The 21,552-nt window shown below is 36.6% G+C and overlaps 2 protein-coding genes across 2 annotated transcripts; both read right to left on the reverse strand.

Annotated features, from left to right (window-relative positions):
* Positions 1–4,054: 4,054 nt before the first annotated feature.
* On the reverse strand, positions 4,055–5,283 carry LOC120572554 (low affinity immunoglobulin gamma Fc region receptor II-a-like). The gene is given in 5 exon segments (XM_039821880.1): positions 4,055–4,074; positions 4,476–4,655; positions 4,658–4,723; positions 5,030–5,207; positions 5,209–5,283. Coding segments are annotated over 5 exon segments (519 nt in total).
* Positions 5,284–11,399: 6,116 nt separating this feature from the next.
* On the reverse strand, positions 11,400–20,795 carry LOC120572334 (Fc receptor-like protein 5). The gene is made up of 6 exons (XM_039821610.1): positions 20,738–20,795; positions 20,223–20,480; positions 19,557–19,802; positions 14,340–14,516; positions 13,500–13,535; positions 11,400–11,449 (listed from the first exon to the last, which is right to left on the reverse strand). Exons 1-6 carry the CDS (start codon positions 20,793–20,795, stop codon positions 11,400–11,402), a joined length of 825 nt encoding a protein of 274 aa, XP_039677544.1.
* Between the last annotated feature and the right edge of the window lie 757 nt (positions 20,796–21,552).

Consider the following 21,552-nt stretch of genomic DNA (forward strand, 5'->3'; position numbering starts at 1 on the left):
AGTTAAATCTAGCGGTCTTTACAATTAAATTTAGCTGAGAATTAATATACAATTTTAAACGTGGTATGGAGCAATGTGAACCGTTGCAGTTAAGTTTAGTCGATAAAAGGTGACTGTCATGCAGCAAAAAGAGTTATGTTTAGGCACCAAACGACTAATTAAGATTAGAAAAAAGATTGTGCTTTGGTTTAAAAATGGTCCTCTTAAGTAGTACTCCGACCAGGAACACTGTTTCTTGTTACTGGGTGAAGCTTTTTGTTTTTCCCCTTAACATCTTCCGGACATGAACGCCACTTTCCATGCCTTAAAGCCCTGTTTTTTATCACCCAAACATCCACCCCGACCTTCCCCCTATGTGGTGCTTACATTTTGTAGCTATAAGTATGAATGGTTTATGAGAACAGCGCTTCTACAAGCTTTCTTTCTTTTGTGGTTTGTGTCTAAGAAGCTTAAATTATCACCAGCATCAGTAGTATCTAAAATTAAACATAGAACAAGATACAAAGCAGGCCTTTTGAAAATAGTCAAGCCGTTCATCTGTGGTTACTGTATGAACGTTTTCTGCTTTTGACAGTCTGATAATAACCACACCAAGTGGTAACAGAACTGTGAAACCTTTTCTAGTCCATCTAATGAAGGCTGAGTTAAAATGTATTCAAATTTAGAGTGATATTAATGATTATGTCATATTAAACTATAACCAAGAAAAACATGCAATGGCACCTACAGCTTAGTTTTGTGCATGTGAGCTAACATTACCGCGATTTAAAAGTACAATACATGTAGATAATATTTGTAAGTTAATATTTTGGCATATTACTGTAACCCCCTCAGCAAGTTAGTGTTTCTTCAGTGCAATATAGCCAATTATAATTCTGTTAAGGTCAGTGATACTTAGATCCAGAAGCAGACACATAGGCAGTTGTTAGGAATTAGGACAAGAGGTTTATTTATCAGTTAAGAAAGCATGTGCAAGGATTTGGTCCTGTAGAAGGGGGTGGACAGGTTGAGGGACTTTGGCAAATACTGGTCCAAAAACACTGCACAAAGCAAGTGAGCTGAGTCTCCTCTCATCAGAGTGGCAAACCGGCGGCCAAGAAACTAGATATCAGTAAGGTAATTTGACAGCAAAGCAAGACAATAGGACATAGGTGAACGGACAATCTGGCGAAACTGAGTGAAGTATCGGGGTTTATAACTGTAGGGGTTAATTTGTGGAATCCACTTCAGACACCATGCCCAGAAACAAACACACAGATAATTTTTAATGAAATATTTTGCGGTAATATAATTATTTTTTTTACAATGTGTTGTATAATTGTGATTATGTTTTTAAGTCTTTGGTGAGAATTTCTTCACTGAACACAATGTGTCATCATGTGTCAGAAATATATTTTCTGAGTGAATGAGTAATAATGTTGTACTCCTGTTATATACTTATATACTCATTTCTATTTTTACCAGTGTTACAAAGCCTCCCCATGTCAATGCTCTGGAGTTACTGATTTTATTTTAGCATCTTCAGAGTGTTATTGCAACTCAAAATGTCTTAAAATATATTGTCATAGCAGTGGACATGCATGTTGGGTTTTCCATTGTGAGAATTTAAATAAAGCATTTATTTTTATTTCATGTATTTTAGTGTATCAAAGCAAAATAGATTGGTCCATGCTGCATTTATCCACTGATTGATGAAGAATGACTCAACAAGATTGAGCTATTGGCTGAAAGCTTTTGGATTTGGTGTTGCACTAGATAGCACATGTTGTTAATACTGTTTCCACAGCCTGTAAATAATTGAGGATTTGATTTTTTCTTACAATGTTAGGCCATCCTGCACACACAACCGAGCTTTAACAGAGTCTCTCCTCCATCCTTCAGTCAATATTCAGTGTTTCGGCTCTCGCGACCTGAAGAGACCCAGAATATACAAAGACAACAAGATAAAATGTTGCTATGACACAACACATTATCCTAACTTCTGTGTATGTTATTTTTTGTCCTTGTTAGTATTTTGTTTATGTTGAATGTACTTTGTATCATTGTACGCAAGCATGTTTGCTTTATGTAATGGCTGGAATTAAGGGTTTGATAAATCTTAAATGGCTTAAATGTTCCTCTCCCAACGTAATTAAATATTAATATTAAAACACTATGAACTAGAAATTATTAAGTAGGTAGGTAGATAATGTTTACTGGTTGAGACAGGTGATAAATATCTATAGATTTATTTTTTTATTTTTAAAGATGTTTTGCTGATGATAGCCATTTTGATATTTCTGTTAGTCCCAATATTATATACAATCTTGCTTATGAAAGAACTTCAGTCCCCAGTCATAACAAGGGTAATCTTTTCTTTTCCCCAGTAAGGAAGTGAGTTTTCTCTGAATATCCCAAACTTCCACTATTGCATAACACTTTCTAAGAAATCGTACTATTCTAATAAAAGACCCATGTGAAAACATTTCACATGTGATATCTGTACTTTATTTGTTTTTTGTAACAAAAAAGCCAATTATGTCACAAACCCTAACCAACCACAGTTGCAGACATAACTGCAGCGGTGGTTAACTTAAAGCTAAGAACGACTTTAGCTGCCCAAAAAGATCAGCTCGTAAAACTGCTCTGTACTGGCTGTGCCATGGAGACATCTTGGAGGAAGCGCACTTTTGGCATGGATAAAGTCTCTGCGATATGCACTGGGACCTACTTCCAAGGTTTAACCGCTGATCTGTAAGCAGCTTTATGCGCAACATGAATTAACAAATCACACAAATCAAGTATTATGAAATCAAAATAAGATCAAGTCAAAGAAGTACCTTCGGCCCCTGTGTTCTCGGATATTAGCATATATTTGCCAGTGTGGTTCAGCTACATTGGCATGTTCACAAAATGGAACAAATTAAAAATTACAATTATAAATTTATATTTACACATAAGTAGTTAGTAGTAGTTGTTAAAACATATGTATACATTTAAACTTAAAAATAATATTCTTTACAGATTAAGTGATTTAATTAACCCGTTTTCTCGAGTGATAGCCTCAGTTGGAGATACTACAATACTGACTGAGATTACATTAGTATAAGAAGAAAGGTAGTCAAGATAATAGGCTTATTACTATACTAACCTATTACTTATTTCCTAAATATATTTCTATCACAGTAATATGCTATATAAATGCTTTGTGTTCCTCTAATGTTTGATCCTTACCTGAGTCTGATCCTGTTGTTGGCATCTCAGAGGAAAAACACGCGAACTACATGGAAAAGGGAAAATGGAGAAATAGACAAAATCTGAGAACTAATAGTAAAGTTGTACATCTGCTTTTTCATCATTACACGTTCAATGACCTCCAAGGAAGCTTTGTGAATACAATTTTTTTTGTGCATTGTCATTGTTGGAAATTGTAAAAAAATCAGCTGACTGGAGATTTTCTCCAATTCATTGTAAATTGGCAGGGATACGCATTTGTCACCTACACATACCGTTTTCACGGTTACAGCTGTAGATTTGTGTAACATTTAACCGAACCTATTAGCGACTCTCTAATGTCAATATTGGACAATTCTTGATAATGTGCAGTTACAACATTTTTTTTTTTAAATTATCAGTATCTGCATTAATGAAAGACTGTTTATGGCAAGTTAAATATAGTGGCACAGAACTAAAACCTTTGGGTAAGGGAGGGTATGGTTACATTTAGGCTACTAGTACACTATGTTTTCTGTACTTTTAGGCTGTCTTCTGTTTTCTTCTTTAGTAAGCCATTCTATATGACACAAAGAATACTTTCTATTTTGTTCCACAGAAAAAAAAATTCTGTACCTCTATGTTCCCGACAGCAAAGTAGTCCCACCACCGACAGCAACACTGCCACACACAAAAAGAGGAGATAACCGGTAAAAGGATTGAGAGCTGAATGGAGCCAGGGTATAGAGGATGTGGAGAAGACTCTTGTCCACCTTGAGGTGTTGTCTCTACGGGTGTGGGAGTAACACGTGCTGTAACACCATGACAAAAGATAGCAGTCTGTGAGTACATGTATAATGTTTCAGTTCATCAGAATTGTGCCTACAAAGAGAAAAACAATACTAGGTCAAAATTTGTCAAGATATGAAAGTAGTAGTACTGATTTTTTGTGTGTCTAAAACATTTTTTTCTCTCTAAGCGACAGGTACTGGTGACTGCAATCTAACTTTGGGATGACAATGTTAGTCTTTGGTCAACACCGAAATAAATTGACTATCAGATGGATTACTACGAAACATTATTGATATCTCGTTGGGTATTATGCGCTGTAATGGGAATTGCAACCTCGCGAATTAACTTGCAACTTTTAAGCTCTGCAATTCTTATTTGTTATATATCATACATACCAAGAATATTAAAATTAATGTAGTATAAGTTGGATCTTTTTCTTACTGATGATATTTATAGTTTATATTTATAATATATTTACTGTTATGTCTCACCTGTGACGGCCAGCCTACTCTCTGGTGATGCTCTTCGAAATCCGCTGATTTTGCACTTGTAAAGTCCTTCATTGGACTTGGAAACATTGTGAATGGTCATCTGGCTTGTGTATCCAGTCTCACTGAAGTGGCCATCTTTGTAGAAATCGGCTGCGAGGCTGTCGGATGTCACCTTTTTCTACAGCGCAGAGTGATAGTCTGTTGTTCCATCACAGGGATAGCAGGACTCTTCAGGATCACATCACCAGCTGAACAACACAAAATCACTGTTATCAATCATGCAGTAAGTGCAGTAAGGTAAGTGTACACTGATGAGGGTCCACTTAATGAGACATTTCTGCTTGGCAGCCAGGTGACCCCGTATCTTTCTGTAAGTATGCTTAAAGTTCCTATTTGCACTGGGCTACAAAGTGCATCAACGTATCTAAAATGAACTTTGAGAAATACATTCTTAACTAATGCTCCACTTTCTATATTTTTTGGAGCTTTTAGCCACATTTTGCCATTTTTTGAACAATATAAATATTGCTCAAGTTAGTGTCTGCTAAACATACCAGTAACCGTGATGTTAACGCTGTTGCTTCTCTCTCCCTCTCCATTTTCACACCAGTATTCTCCACTGTGTGATTCAAAGGCTACTTTAATGTTCAAGAACCCTTTCGATGTAGCCCATCGAGTAGTATTCGAGAGAATCTTTTTCATCACTCTCCATTCCGTTGTACCGCGGAAACCCCTCACAATAAAATGAGATGGATTCATATTCAAAGAACTGTAGTCTGTTTGGATCAATACGAAGGGAAATCTGCATCTTTGACAGAGAAAAAAAGGAAAGAATAAAGTAAGAGATATCTTCCCAAATATAATATATACTCACAGTGCAGTAATGTAAAGCTGTAAAATACAATATATCTCACATTTGAAGTGCCAGAAAGACAAAAATTATGCAAATAACATGTTCAAAGATTATACAAATGTATGTTTATTTTTATACCAAACCTCAACTCACCAGCTTTCTGAATATAGTAACTGCTCTGAGCTTGAGCAGTGAGCAGCAACAGTTCATTCACCACTGTTTGGACAAAAGAAGAGAGCAGTGTATTAGAAATACATCTCTTGAGGTACAATAATTCTGAGCTACTGTCAAAACATGACAGAAACATGTGTTGACAGTTAATTAAAATTAATTAAAAAAGAAGAGTCTTAAAAATAGGACAATAATCCTAACAGTAATATGTATTATTCAGATAGACTACACAACCATAGAGCCCAGAAATACAGTTATTAGTTTGAATTGATTTAAGAGTAAAACTGGAGCCAGTCTCAGTACTCACACAGTCTGATGCAGAATGCTGTGACCTCCATGTTCCCTCGCTGCTGACTGTCAGATCATCAGACTAACACCTAGCTAAATATGAACTAAGGTAAAGTTGTAGTACTTCCTTTTCCTGTGCAGATTAGAGGCTACATCCTTTTATAGCATTATAACCATCTGTAAGGTCTCAGTAACTCTGGGGGTTAAACATATTTTTAATTCAGCTGGTCAACTGTCAGAGCTAGTGTTTAAAAATGTAAACCACCAAATCTGGTAAATGCATGGGAATTATATATTGGTATTCAGTATAACAAATAATTTTAAAGGGGCACACCAGTTTACAGTAACTTATTAAAGTGCTCATATTATGCTCATTTTCAGGTTCATACTTGTATTTAGAGGTTATCAGAATACATTTAATTTTCAAAAACACTATATATTTTGTTGTACTGCACATTGCTGCAGCGCCTGTTTTCACCCTGTGTGTTGAGCTCTCTGTTGTAGCTACAGTGTGAGGCATCACACTTTTATTCCATCTTTGTTGGGAGTTGCACATGCCTGTAGCTAGGTAATGAGTACTAGCCAGTCAGAAGCAGAGTATGAGGGTGTGCCATGCTAGCAGCTAGACCGGCATTATAATGTGTTATGCATGTTCATCTCTGAAGTAAAGGCTGGACTACAATAGAGCTGTTTGGGGGTTTTGGTTTAACAGTGTTTTATGTTGGAGATGGTAAGTCCCTTTGGGGTGGACTTTGGGCTTTTTCACTTTGGAAGCTTATTACATGCACAAAAAAGATATATAACACAATAAAGTTAAGGGATAATGCCAACAAGCATATTATGAGCATTTTAAGATTAGTTTACTCATGCTTAGACCAACTCCACATATGAAAACACACATATACTGTCTCTTCTGGCTCTGGAGGAGCACTGTCAAGTCTGAGAAGATACCCCTGATGAGGTCATAGTGATGTCATTAGGAAAGAAGGATAAAATGTGTGACCATTTTGGGATGAGGTTAAAAACCCCTTAAGTATCTATTTTCACTTAAAATAACCTCCAAGAATAGAAAATATTGTGGGTATTAATTTACTTGTGAAGATAAAATTGGCTGATATGATTTTCTTTATTGCTTGTGATGGCCATGAAGCCGCTGACAGGGACATGGAAACAGCCAAATCCAACAAAAACTAAATTCATGGCGATTAAAAATAGAATACATTTTGTACATGAAAAAATGTACCTTTACAATCAGAGATCATTAAAAAAGAATGGAATAAGATTTACCCAACACCAATCCACCCTCTCATACCTTTTTTATTGTTTTGTGATTTTGATCAAGTTGAGTTTGATGTGTTTGTAATTTATTAATTCAACATGTATTAAAAAGCATGGATAAGTAAACATTTGTCTGGCAAATTATGAATAAAACATTCAAATAAAGTAGGGGGACTGTATTGTCAGCTTTTCAACAGCAGGTTCCTTTTTAAAACCAGGAGAGGGCATCTAACACCACTTTTATCCACCAACATGGCATTTACAGCCTTGATCTGCATTGCAGATAATGTTTACTGGTAGAATGTTCCCTATGCAGTGCAAAGTGTATAAACCATTTTAAGATTTTCAATCCTGTCTGTGCTCAATTTCACACATTCTTTACATCATGCAACACCGCATACCTGCAAAGAAAATTCAACAAAATTGTTATACTCACAAAGATGTAACATGAGGCTGAAAGCGAAAGGAGAAAGCTTGGAAACAGCTGGTTAAAACACTGATGGAACAAAGAGAGGAACTGCAAAACCAGAGAGATCAACTTGACCATCAAAAGGAGGACTAAGAAAAACATTAAAGATATTGAGAACAAGCTGCAGTCAGTGGTGAAGATGGCAGAAAGTGGCCAGTACCACAACAAGGAGATCAAAAACTTCATGACAAGTGACGACACAGTCTATTTAGCCATTTAGATTTAGATTCTGGTGCTGATAAAGATACAGTATATATATATATATATCTTTTTTTTTTCACCAGTAATGAGACAAACATGAGTAAAACATTGGCACATGTTAGGTGTCAACGTTATGAATGCAAATTATTAAAATTGTCAGGCTTTTTGATTAAAGCAATTAGTTTGTGAATATTTGTGTATTTTTTAATGACAACTTGATGTTGCCTTCTTGAATGTACTGTAATATTGTGATTTAAAAAAAAACTTAAATATTGTGGCCAAAGGAGTGTGTGTGTTAGAGGAGTGAATCTTCACTGATCTGCCGATTTGTTACGATTATCACGTTAGCGATTCAATTCGATATCTTGATGCATCACGACGTCAAATACATTTTTCTATTAAAGCCATGTAGGATATTAAATTCATAGCTTTTTAAGCTTCAAAAACAAAACATTCTGCAGTGCTCTAACACTAAATAAACTGGATACATAAAACTACGAGCACTGAGCACATGGCACTTCCTGAATGTGCAAAACATAAAATATGAAACTGTTTGCCTGCTTTTAATTTATTAAACATATTGTATGCATTAACATTTTGTCTTATTTCTGGGTGTGAATATTTAGACCGGACAGATGAAAAAAAAGAACTATTTGTCATGCTGAATGTCCAGAAACAGAATAAACTTGAAACTCTTTCACTCCAGAGCTCTTTCTTTATTCTACATTAGTGGAAATAACATCACACATAGCAGGGTATTAATCTCATTATTAAAGTTACCATTTACAGTTTAATTGTCTGTCTTTTCTGCAAGAAGTTTAGCAGGTCTGTACAGCTTAGCTATATTTAAGAGATCAAAGATTCAACAGTTGGTAGCATCAAAAACCAAGGTACGTGACCTAATTTCTCTGAATGAGCTGCTGGATAACCACTGATAACACCCATTCAATCCAATGATAACATTCGAAGCGGGTGGCTGCTGTTTCTAAAACAAACCCACTGCCTTTTTTACTGAGCTGTAGAGACAGTGTGGTTATTCTGCACAGGGCTTGTCATGGTTCAACACTCAGATAAATAGAATTAAAGAAATGGTGTGGTTTAAACAACCTAAAAATATCGACCTGTATTCACCCCTGAGAAACTTCATCTCGTGATATATACAGTGGTCACAAGAAATGACAGATCTATTGATACTGATATTTCCAGACTTTCCAAACTTAAGAGGATTGCGTAACACCACATTCAAATCATGTGAGAGGGATGGTAAGGGTTGATAGCAATCACCTAATTGTTTAACTCATTACATTTCAGTTTAATGGCCTGAGACAAAGGACTTTAGCTAATTTTAATGAGTTTCTATTTGTATATGACTTTGATGTTGACATGAACACTATTTAAAAGTCAGAAAAGGTTAATTGATGCACCTTTAATATGACATGAATGTGGCGCGCATGCATAAATAGATCTGTCACACAGTGTGTCCGCTCCAGGTCAAACTAATATAACAGCATCATGTTGATTGTTGACCACAGTAGCTCTGTTCTGAAAAACGGCATCTTCAGATGTGTGAACATGACATATGGAACAATGTGGTTTAACTGTCACACACTGATAAACCCCTCACTCTAAAAATAGACCCTGATGCTGCACATTAGCAGAAGCCCTTAGATGAAGGTTGATAATAAAGATACAAATGTCAGTCCAGATACTTAAAACTGCCAATAGCCAGACATAAATAAATAATAATTCCAATACTTTAAAAGACAACTAAAAAAATATTTCTTATTAACCTACATCTAATATAAAACTTTTTTTTTTTTTCATGGACTACTGGGATGTATATGTATGATTGTATGTGTATGTAATGTATGTACTGGCGCCTTGGCGTACAACTAGCCATCATTGTTTGTGGTAATTGTGTATTCTATAGTTTGTACCACTACTTTTTATTGAATCATGGGCCCCCACCTATAAGCTTTTCTAGCTTCTTTGGGGACCCATTCACCTACCCAATTAATCTTGTACCCCCCAGCTGTATTATTGAATAAAGAATAATGAATTCCAGTTGCAATGTTGCTTTAGCTGTTATTAAGCTATGCTTTCTTTACTGAGTTTCAATATACAACATAAACTGTACTGTGCTTAACTATGTTTTCTACATTCCATATTTTCATCTCATAACCCTAACATCACACTGTCACTGTCTCTAATCCTGTTCTAAAAGTAATAATAATAGAACATATTCTCTTAATTAACCAAGGAATGTCCATGGCTGACACAAAATCACCAGAGCTAAATGAGTACCACATTTTGTCAATACACTCATTCTGACTTTGTTGCATTCAGTCAGTCAGTGAGTCTATTGAAAGATGTCTCATGGTTTGTTCATGGTTATAATCTTCCATTGAGCAGTCACTCCATTTGACACTCAAAAACATTGTAGATGCTAAAAATGTGGTCTTTGTGTTTCCTCTTCTTTGGCTGACTTCTCTGTGCTTGATTGTCAAACATCAATTGGTTTGCAAAGTGAATTTTGGATACTGGATATTATTATAGATATTATTATAGTTCCACTAATGTACTACACCAGTCCTGGAAATTGTAACATACTTTTTCTCCTTACACATGTAAAATAGCAAAAGTAAAGTACCAGTTTTAAGCCTCTCCCTAGGAAGGTGTTTTTGTTCTCAGTCACCTGTGAGACAGAAAAGGATTATGTGTATAGTAACTTTCAAGCAGATACAATTCAGTAATAAGCCAGTACAAAAAATTGGATATTAATGCACATAATAAGTATAAATGATAAAATTGAAATACTAAAAACAATAAAATAGATAAATGCAATAAAACATTCAACAGTCCAATATATTAATTCTCCTTGTAGCTTTGGTTTGGTCTCTACCAACTTTAGCAACTAAATGTACTTCACCAGATAATCGCTTAATTTTGTCTTCCTACCATTTGGTGCTGGGTAGTTAGCATCCACAATTACACTCACCTTTACTGGATTGTAGAATAGACAACGTTGTCGTCTGTTGAATTAGGATTGGAACCTGCTGACAAGGTTTGTCGTGCGCGAGTAACTGGCTACTTCTTTTTCTGCTTTGGATACAAAGTTGAGAACAAAATCTAAAGATTAGCTCTATGAGATAAATACGTTTTATTGTCATTCCATTTTATCTCATGCATATGTGAGCAGGTAAAGTGAGAATTATTTTGTTTTTGTATGTCTTTAACTGTATTTTGCAGCGGCCTTATGTATTTACTTGTTTGCAAGTCTTGTTTTGTAGCTATCCTTTTTGCATGGTTTGTTTTATTGTGATGATTTGGGCTTTTGCATGCTTTTATTTCGACTTTATATTTTTTGTGTTTTTATGTAATTGTAGTTTGACGGTAAACTTGACCTTGTCTCACTCCTGATGCCAAATTAGCACTGTTGTGAGCCACCTGTGGCTAAGTGAACAGACCATTTAGGTGGCAATCAGAGCAAGAGAAGCAGGAAAACAGGAGAGGACGGCAACAGAGAGAGTTGCAGAGACGGTGGCATGAGTCTACCTCCCATGGAACACCTTGGGGGTGACGGAATCCATATGGAACTGGGATAGTGAGGCTCAGTTGAGCATACATCCTGGAGTAATGCAGGCCGTACAACCTTCCCCAGTTCCTAGCAGAACCGTCCTCCCTCACGCCAGCGGCCCATCATCCAGGGCGTGACTGAACAGAGAGAACACAAGCAGCCCGCAGCAGAGAGACACAAGCAGCAAAAGTAGAAGCAGTAGAGGCAACAGCATCAGTACCAACACAAGGCACTGTAAAGCAAAGCCAAAAGAACAGACCTCACCGACCGCTAGTGGCAAAAATTGGGAGGTTAAAACCTCTCCCTTCCGAGTAAGTCTCTATGACCACCGGTGTTTGTGCTGTGTAGTTACATGCTAACTTATGCAAAGTGTAAGTTAAAAAGGACGGTTGACTGGCCCTGAGTTTTTTCTACTGCAAGCTTTGCCAGAGAAGAGCAACGCTCCTAAGCAGAGGAGGCCAGCCAAAAAGCACCAAAACCCCTTTTAGCCTTGTCATTTCACTTGTTGCTGCATTGTTTTAATAAATATGGATTTGTTTTAAATGTGTTCCGACTGTCTTTACTATTTTAAATCAGTTTGAGGTAATAAACCTAGGTGGCTTGGTCGGCCCATTTTAAAAAACAGAACTTTGCCACCCATGCCCCTAGTCACTTTTCATACGTCTGACATGTCGGTTGCCACAGGGCTCAGTTCTCGGGCGGTTTTGTTTTCTGTACTATTTCTACAGCACCATCATCATTTATAGCTCTGATTGTATTATATTTAGTAAGTTATAGATGATTACAGACTTATTTTTTTACACTAATTTAACAAATAATGTATTTACTTTTTCACCTAAATAAAGACATTGTGTTATGTGATTCTCAAAATGCTGACCATAATTACTTTTAAAATGCGTAGGCTGTTGCTTCACCATCTTGCAACATTCTTGTGCCCAAAAGGAAGTAAACATAAGATATAATATAATATTACTGCATAATAAATATTTTACCTCTTTTCTTTCGGTCTTTTGTAACAAAAGCATATGTCACGTTTTCTCGATCAGCAACACTCGCCTCCACAGAGACTAAAATAAAAACAAAACAAAGGTATACTTGTAAATTTTTCTGCAAGTGCCTGCCAAATCAGTATATTAATATAATAGTATAATAGAATAACAATGCATGTTTTGTAGACTCACCTGAGTCTGTTATAATGCTTTATATTTATCCTAGTTTTCAAAATAAACATTTCCTTTTTAAATCAGTTTGAGGTTAATAAACCTAGGTGGCTTGGTTTGCCCATTTTAAACAACAGAACTTTGCCACCCCTGCCCCTAGTCACTTTTCACACGTCTGACATGTCGGTGCCACAGGGCTCAGTTCTCGAAACTGTTTTGTTTTCTGTACTATTTTTACAGCACCATCATCATTTATAGCTCTGATTGTATTATATTTAGTAAGTTGTAGATGATTACAGACCTATTTTTTTTACACTAATTTAACAAATAATGTATTTTACCTCTTTTCTTCCGGTCTTTTGTAACAACAGCATATGTCACGTTTTCTCGATCAGCAACACTCGCCTCCACAGAGACTAAAATAAAAACAAAACAAAGGTATACTTGTAAATTTTTCTGCAAGTGTCTGCCAAATCAGTATATTAATATAATAGTATAATAGAATAACAATGCATGTTTTGTAGACTCACCTGAGTCTGTTATAATGCTTTATATTTATCCTAGTTTTCAAAATAAACATTTCCTTTTTAAATCAGTTTGAGGTTAATAAACCTAGGTGGCTTGGTTTGCCCATTTTAAACAACAGAACTTTGCCACCCCTGCCCCTAGTCACTTTTCACACGCCTGACATGTCGGGTGCCACAGGGCTCAGTTCTCGGGCCTGTTTTGTTTTCTGTACTATTTTTACAGCACCATCATCATTTATAGCTCTGATTGTATTATATTTAGTAAGTTGTAGATGATTACAGACCTATTTTTTACACTAATTTAACAAATAATGTATTTTACCTCTTTTCTTCCGGTCTTTTGTAACAACAGCATATGTCACGTTTTCCGATCAGCAACACTCGCCTCCACAGAGACTAAAATTAAAAACAAAACAAATATACTTGTATATTTATTGTGCCAAGTCAGTATATTAGAATAGTAGTATAATAGTATAATAATGCATGTTTTGTAGACTCACTTGGGTCTGTTCCTGGCATTTCTGAAGAAAAGCAGCGCCACTACAATACAGAAACATAATTGAGTCAAACAATTGTGGAAAAAGTGGTTAGAACAATAGGGAAACAAACCCCCCACATTACCATGGGACTTTAAATCGGAAAAAATATGAACGGTAGTAAAAGGGAAAAACAAATTGTTGATCGCTTTGAATTGAGCAATGAATTACACATATGTTTGTCAGTTTTAAAGAAGACTTGATTTATTGTCAAACTGTTGAAGACTGTGAAAAACAATTATTCGGAAGACTACAAAATTTTAAATTGCATGGGGGACGTCTCTAGAGACACAATGTCTGTGTGTATCGTACCGGGATGTAACGTTACCCACACCAGCAGAGAATCGTTCTTTGCTTATCTGCTGATAAAACTTTACTGGATAAAACACATCAGGTAAGATAACGTTACATGTGTTGTGGAAAAGCACTAAGCTAGGGAGCAAGCTAAGCATCAAGAAAGGTGATTTAAATTGCGCCAGAGATTTAGTTCACTGATCAGTTTCACACAAAACTGTGGAAAAAAAAGTGGTCATATGACAAACCTACAATGAACTGAGACTATGTTCTGTTGAATTATTTTTTTAAATTAACGCAAATCATTTTTGTAAACCATGGCTCAATTCAAATGGGATCAAAAGATTATTTGTCTACCATGTATATTTTTTCCTGAATTCAGGTCCCATGAGGTCCTTTGAGGGAGAGTGACTTCGCCCCCTATAGGCTCAAGGGCTGCGATGGACTAGGCCTGTATGTTCATGAAAATTGGGCAATGTTATTATTTCCATATACATAAAAAAATATTTTCACCTCTGTGTTTCTGACAGTGATATAGTCCGATCACCAAGAGCAGCACAGCCACACACAAAATGGTGAAGACAACTGATAAAAGGATTGAGAGATCAGGGAAGCCGTTGGTTGAAGAAGTGTCTGGAATCGCTGGACTCTCTTGAATCTCTTTAGATGATTTAGTAATATGTGTATCTGTAACATTGACAAGATGGTGTGGATATATAAAAGCACAGTAAAAATGTAATACATTTTACATCATCATTTTGTAACTCTAGGAGTTCCTCAGAGGATTGGACACACCATGTAGTGCCCACCTCAGAACAAAATGTCAACATCAGATGGGAGAACTGTTCCAATTTAATAAGCAGTGGTCTCATTTATAAAACTGTGCGTAAGATCATTACCTAAAAATATACCCAAAAAAAATAAAAATAGCGTACCCCAAAAAAATGAATCAGATTTATAAAACCATGCATACACACATTCTGTAAGCAATGTTCCCTTTTATAAGTGTCAGGGTTCATACACATTTTAACCAATACTTTTCCATGACTTTTTGGCACATTTCCATGACTGTATTCCTGAAAATGTCAGCATATTATAAGAATAAATATGTTTAAGTTTACCCTCCCACGAGTTTTAACAATACAATGGATGACGATGATATTACGGTGGTTCAATACAAAAAACATTTATTTACACAGACAAAGCAAGATCTTTGAAGGACACAGGGTAAAATACATGTATATCATAGTGTCCGAAAAACACAGCAACTGCAAATTAACAACTAATTGGCGCAGTAGTGGAAATTGAATAGTGAAGGCACAACTAACAATTTAATCTTTTTTTAAACCCCACTTTAAGTTTACCATGCATATGGAGGACACACCCTTCCCTTTTACACACACTCACTTCACCTTTTCATTTCTGCAAGCTTTTCATCAATTTGCAGAGCAGCTCTTTGGTGATGGCTACATTTGATACACCTCCAACAGACCTGACATGGTCAACAATGAGCCTTTGAGCTACCAGAGACAATTCCTTCTGATTCTCCACAATCAACTCTTTATTTATTGAGAATCCTCTCTACACCTTGCCTGTGTCCATGAGACAGGACAAGTACAACCTTCACTACATTCCACAGTCTGGAAAAAGAGGGGTTGGTCCCAAATGTCTCATACAGCAGTGTGTCCACACGCTCTGCTTTGGGGGTCAAAATCCCTGAATTTAGTCTGCAAGTTAGCCAAACTCTCTCATCACCTACAGTGTTTAAATGTTTAGCCTCCACAATGGTGCGTGAGTACTATCATCATTTGCCTAACACACTGCTCCTTAGATTTGGCCATGTGTCTTGGGTCAAAGCATTGTAGGCATCTTACTAAGCTGTGTTTCACAGGAGCCTTTGCCAGCAGCTTCTCAAGGAGAGTCATCAGAAGTGTCTTACTCTCCAATCTTATCTCTAGGGACTGCTTCTCTGAAACCTTTTTAGTGGACCGAAGTTGCTTTAGTGTAGAGTCTGCAGTGAACCCAAGGTCAATTTGGGAAGCATCTTTGTGCAGGTTACGGTCCTGGTAAGGCACATTCAGGAGCTTGAGTGTGGATGATTCCTTCAGGTGCGTGTCCACCGCCAAAGGCCCATGAGTCCTGCGAACAATAAAAATAAGAAGTATGTAAGGTTCAGTGGCATTACTCAACAATTAACAAAGACAATACAAACAACCACCATGCACAATTCAACCAAGACTACATGTATATTTCAATTGAATCATACGCTGATTCTATTGTGTGCATCTTTTTTTAAAATAATTAAAACGACATGGATAATGTTCTGTATAAGGTACATGCTTTAGCAAACAATATAATGTGCATCATTATTTAGACAAATTATTTTAAAATGTGTTGCCTGTTTTTAACTTCAATAAACAGTGATGGTATTAACGTGTTACAAAAAATACAATTACAGTAATGTATTCCTGTTTGCTGTAACAGGGTACCTCGGGATCCTCCAACTTAAATTCAAGGCTTTTTCAGACCTTTTTAATACCATTTCAAATTAAATGCAATGCCAACTTCGACTACCCGACAGAAGTATGAGGGGAAAATGTCCCATCTGTATACATTTTAAAGCCTAGAAAATAATTATGTACAAGTAAGCTACTTTTATTTTATTTTATTTAAATTATCAGTCATATTTAATACAATTTATTGGATCATAATATGATCCAATAAGATAAGATATATTACACTGCATAATGAGCATTTTAATTTTGGTACTTTAAGTAGCCTATATTTTGATAATACTTTTGTACTATTTCTTAAGGAAGATGTTGAATGCAGGACTTGTAACTGAAAAGTAATTTATAACTCTACAACACGTTTTTTCTATTTTTACTGCAATACATGATCTGAGTAAGTCTTCCACCTCTGGAAATCCCAAACAACAGTCGTGCATGAACACCTGCAGCAGTGTTTAACACTGAAAACACACAGCTCAATTCAGCGTTTACTTGCAGCTCTGCTACAGTAGCAGTTTACCGTGCCGGGTCACATTGCCTCTAAACAGTTCGTTCACAGTGAAGTCCTGCACGGAAGTTGTTTTTTTAAAAAAGAATTCACCAACACCGCGAAACATTTCAGCACAGAGGGAAAAAAGTCCGTGGAGTGAGAGTACTAATAATCAATTACATTTTGGAAGTAACTTTCCCAACACTTTCAATAAATGCAACTTAGAAAACAAGTAACATATGGCAATTGGATTTAATGTTTAAGCTTACCTTTGATTAGTGTATTCATGTCCTCAGCAAGGAATGGCAGCATAGGTTGGTCCGTCTGATACATGGTGAGAAAGGGCTCAATTTCTCGCGCAATGCTGATGAATATGCCAATCTTTACAGTGAAGAGAGGATCAGCACACCGGTTCTTCACCTCCTCAAACGATTTCACCTTTGGGTTGGGGAGTTCGCCTCTCCCTACCATCTCCATGTATCATTTCACATGCGGCCAGAGCTGCAATCCTCTTCTCCTACGTTAACATTCTCGACCCAACGGTGCTTGCAAAACTTTAGCATGCTCGCGCTGCATCCAGTCGCTGTCACAAAGTCCTCATGTCGGGCTGGGGAGTCATGAAACAGCCAGTAGAGACAAGAAAGTCCATGTTCAATGTCCCACCCAGTCGCTTTACATCCGCCTCTAAATGCATTGTGTAGTATATGCAAACCGCACGACCCAATGTTGATAAGTGACTTTCCCATGTCAATCTGCACCTGCTTTTGAAGGATTTCAAACACTTTCCAATTCACGTTTGGTCCATCCATCGAGATTTGGATGAGGTTGGTGATTCCGAAGCTGTGAAAGCAAGTTGTTGAGTTTCTCAACAACATCTTTGGCAGGTGAATGGCCCAGGAACTCTGAACCAATGTATTTGGTCTTCACCTCGGGCCCGTCCCATAGCCTGACATGGACGTCTAACTGTTTAGTCTGTAGGTAATGATTCAGGCTCTCATCAAATAAAAGTACATAAGACATCTGTGTAGCGACTGTCTTCAAAGCGAGCTGTTTAAAATAAGGAGCCAATCCAAAATTACATAAGTAAGCACCCTTACGTTCCCCACACGCAAATTTGGCTGCTGACTGTCAGGAAACATGGCCGAAAAGTGCGCGCTTGACATCCTCGCGACGATTTAAAAGAATAGTGGGAGTTTGCGACTTTTACCACCCACAATACCTCGGCCCTTAATGAATCATGTCTAGTAACATTGGAGATAGTCCCTTGTCTTGTGCTTTCAGTCTGACTCACGATGGAAGAGCCTGCAATCGGCCTAACGTTGGTCGGCGTAGGGAGGAGAAAAGAAGCTAGTGATGGTCATTCTCAAGCCTTCACGTCGCCACAACTGCCTGGTGCTTGGTGCCTTTAGTACGCTAGCTAGCGCTGATTCTCCCATATTAGAGATGTCAATTATCTTAGAACATAGTCCACATCTTGCTTTCCTCGGGTCCTGGACCTCCTCGAGCCACGTCTTGTATGTTTCGACACTTTCTTGGCATTTCAATTTAATTTCTGTCAACACGGACTTCAACAACGACTTCTCTTCAGGCAGCATCGCAACGCGAACAGTGAACCGGAAGTCAACTGAACGTTATGCCGCCTGAATATAACGCGTAAGGACGTTAAGACGACGTGAAATAATTTTTTTTATTAAATTTTTTTTTTTATTAATCACATATTATTATGCTGTGTTAACAAAAATGCCATGATTTTTCCAAAACTTTCTGGGTCTTTGTTTTTCCAAAAATTTTCCAGGCCTGGAATTTGCATATTTCAAATTCCATAACTCACCAACCCTGAAGTGTGCATACGTGAATCAGCCTCTTATCCCTGGTTACTAGGAAATTTTCTGACCACATTCATGCTCCCTTAGGAGATGAATACTTTTATTGAAATCAACTAATATTCTCTCCTCTCCATTAAAGGGGAAAAAGACTTTGAGGATGCCATAACCATACTAGCAGCATTGGGGCAGTACTAAGGCAGGTGCTCTGAGCTAAATGCTATGGTACACATGCTAACTATCTTAGTTTGGTGATTAAGCATGCTGACATTTGCTACATAGCACTAAAACAGTAGAGACTGAGTGGAGTGTCATTAGCTCTGCAGGTATTTACTCATGAACCCAAGTACTAGATATTGATGAGATGTTGACCTGATTATGGTGCCAGAAAAATGCTAAGGGTTCACTAAAGTGCTTAAATGTAAAATGTAAATTGACTGTATTTCTATTGGCGCTTTTCTAGTCTTAACGACTACTCAAAACACTTTCAAATGGTAAAGGCAACATTCAGACACATTCAAAGACTGTGGCGAGGCTGCCATACAAGGTGCTAGTTGCTCATCAGATAAACATTCATACACATTAACAGACCAATGGCAGTGTCAGGGGAAAATTTTGGGGTTTAGTGTCTTGCCCAAGGACACTTCAAGTTCAGTTCAAGGTTTCTACCATTAAGTGGGAGTTTTTTCCTTGCCCTGTTGCTCAGGGGGAAATTTTGGTTCTCTGTAAATTAATGAGTTGGCTGTACAGTCCAGACATCCTCTATTTGAATAGTGTCATGAAATAGAACTTCTGGTGTGATTTTCTGCTATATAGATAATTTACTTATAATTTACTCTAACTTTTGAATACAAGCTTGGTCTTTCAACAACTGTAAAGTTTTGTTTAATTTGAAATATCTCACCTCTGACAGTCAGCCTGCTCTCTGGTGATTCTCCAACTCCAGAGATGCTGCACTTGTAGAGTCCTTCATCAGACTTGGAAAGAGTGTTGATGTGTAAGTCTCCTTTATATCCAGTTGAACGGAGGAGGCCATCTTTATAGAAATCAGCTGGGAGGTTGGAGACAGCCATCTTGTTTCTGCAGGACAGACTCACACTTTCTCCCTCAATCACAGGAACCATAGGACTCTGCAGGATCACATCACCAGCTAAACAAAAGAAACATAATTCTTCATGCAGCATTATGCTGTTATGTTACAATTTTCATCATTGGACTACAAGTTTGCCCAAAAGTGACTGCATTGAAGGAAACAAAAACTCTGCTGTTTGTAAGTATGTGTTTAACACCAACTTAGGAGAATTGGCCCCTTGAACTTTTGAAATATGGGTTTCTGGAAAACGTTCATGCCAATTTTTCAAAGGTCATATGTGGAAAACACATTCAGAAGCCAATATATCAAGGTGTATGCATTAGACATCACTTAGCTTTTTCTTCAACCACAGCTGTTATGTCAGACAGAATTTACTTTCATTTGTCCAATATTTTGTATTGTTGAGATGCCGACCTTTCTGAAAATAAAAAGGCGTGTTTTGGCATTTAAAATCTCTCTTTAGCAGTGGATAAATACCAGTGATGGTTATGTTGACGCTGTTGCTTCTTTCTCCGTCTTTATTTTCACACCAGTATTCTCCACTGTCTGATGTAAAGGCAGGTTTAATGGTAATGATTCCTGTTGATGTTTCCCATTGGGTAGTATTAGTTTGAACTTCTTTTAGCTTCCTCATCACTCTCCATTCAGATGAGTAATCCAACACACAATCTACAGAGATGGATTCATATTCAAAGAACTGGAGTTTGATGGGAGTAATATGAGGAAATGCTGTTTCTGTGACAGAGAGAAAGTTACAACAGAGGTACTTTACCAAACCTGTTACTTAAATAAGAATTCATGATTAAAATGAGTTGATACACTATGCCTTCTAATGGACAGCAGGCAACAAAGGTATTTTTAATCAAATTTTTCTGCTTAAAAAAATGAAGCAATCATATTATGCAATTTACAAGCAAAGAAGTTGGCAATTACTTATTAAAATTAAACAATTGTAAAAATTATTTAGTTCATACATACTAAATGCTACTTACCATCTTTCTTAGCATTGCAGTTATGAACTTGTACAGCAAGTAGCAGCAACACATCCATCACTAGAAATACAAATATTAGAGCTTCATACCAGATAGAGATTGTAGGTTTCTTAAAAATCTAAATACACATGATAATTGGAGGAACACTGTTGTATTACATCTTTTATTTAAGTGCTGTTATGACTAACATCTGTACTCTTGTGATTTGATTACTCATGAAAATAAATGTCATGTTCAGCTATACTTTAAGGTAGTTTTGAAACATCACACCAGGTTAAGTTATTGACTTAGTATTTTTATTGATTTAACTAATATATCTATAGCTATATATCAAGTTCTGATATAACTAAAAATCAAACCTCTCTAATATCAACCTATTTTCTTGTTCAATAATAAACATGTATCTGCTTAGTTGTCCATCTCTTTACATTATTATTCTTCACTTGAAGCAGTTAATATTTTTACATAGGACTCTGGACCGTTCTAAATTTCTTAATTTTCTTCTTACGTCGAACATTGAATTTCATTAATAAAATGGTAATACTTTATTATGTTATATCGATCATAGTCTTCAACAGTTTTTACTCGCCAATAAAGAAAATGAATTGCTTCACAGCTTTTATATCTAGTAATTTTTAATAATAAATAAAAGGCAGTTATAATACTGTAATACATTTTATGTGGAGGCACCTTTCAAAACATCCAAGGTCACCTTACATTAGATAAATACATAATAAAACAACAAGACAGGCAATGAAAAGACAAGACATGACGGAACATGAGGAAAAATGTGAAACAACAAAAGAAATTTACAT

The sequence above is a fragment of the Perca fluviatilis genome, chromosome 14, assembly GCF_010015445.1.
Source record: "Perca fluviatilis chromosome 14, GENO_Pfluv_1.0, whole genome shotgun sequence".
Lineage (NCBI taxonomy): Eukaryota > Metazoa > Chordata > Actinopteri > Perciformes > Percidae > Perca > Perca fluviatilis.

Coding starts and splice junctions, on each gene's coding strand:
- LOC120572334 (XM_039821610.1), bottom strand. CDS start 20,795: ATGGATGTGTTGCTGCTACTTGCTGTACAAGTTCATAACTGCAATGCT. Junction 20,481..20,737: donor CTGCAATGCTAAGAAAGATG/GTAAGTAGCATT, acceptor TCTCTGTCACAG/AAACAGCATTTCCTCATATT. Junction 11,450..13,499: donor AATGCCAGGAACAGACCCAA/GTGAGTCTACAA, acceptor CTCTCTGTTCAG/TCACGCCCTGGATGATGGGC.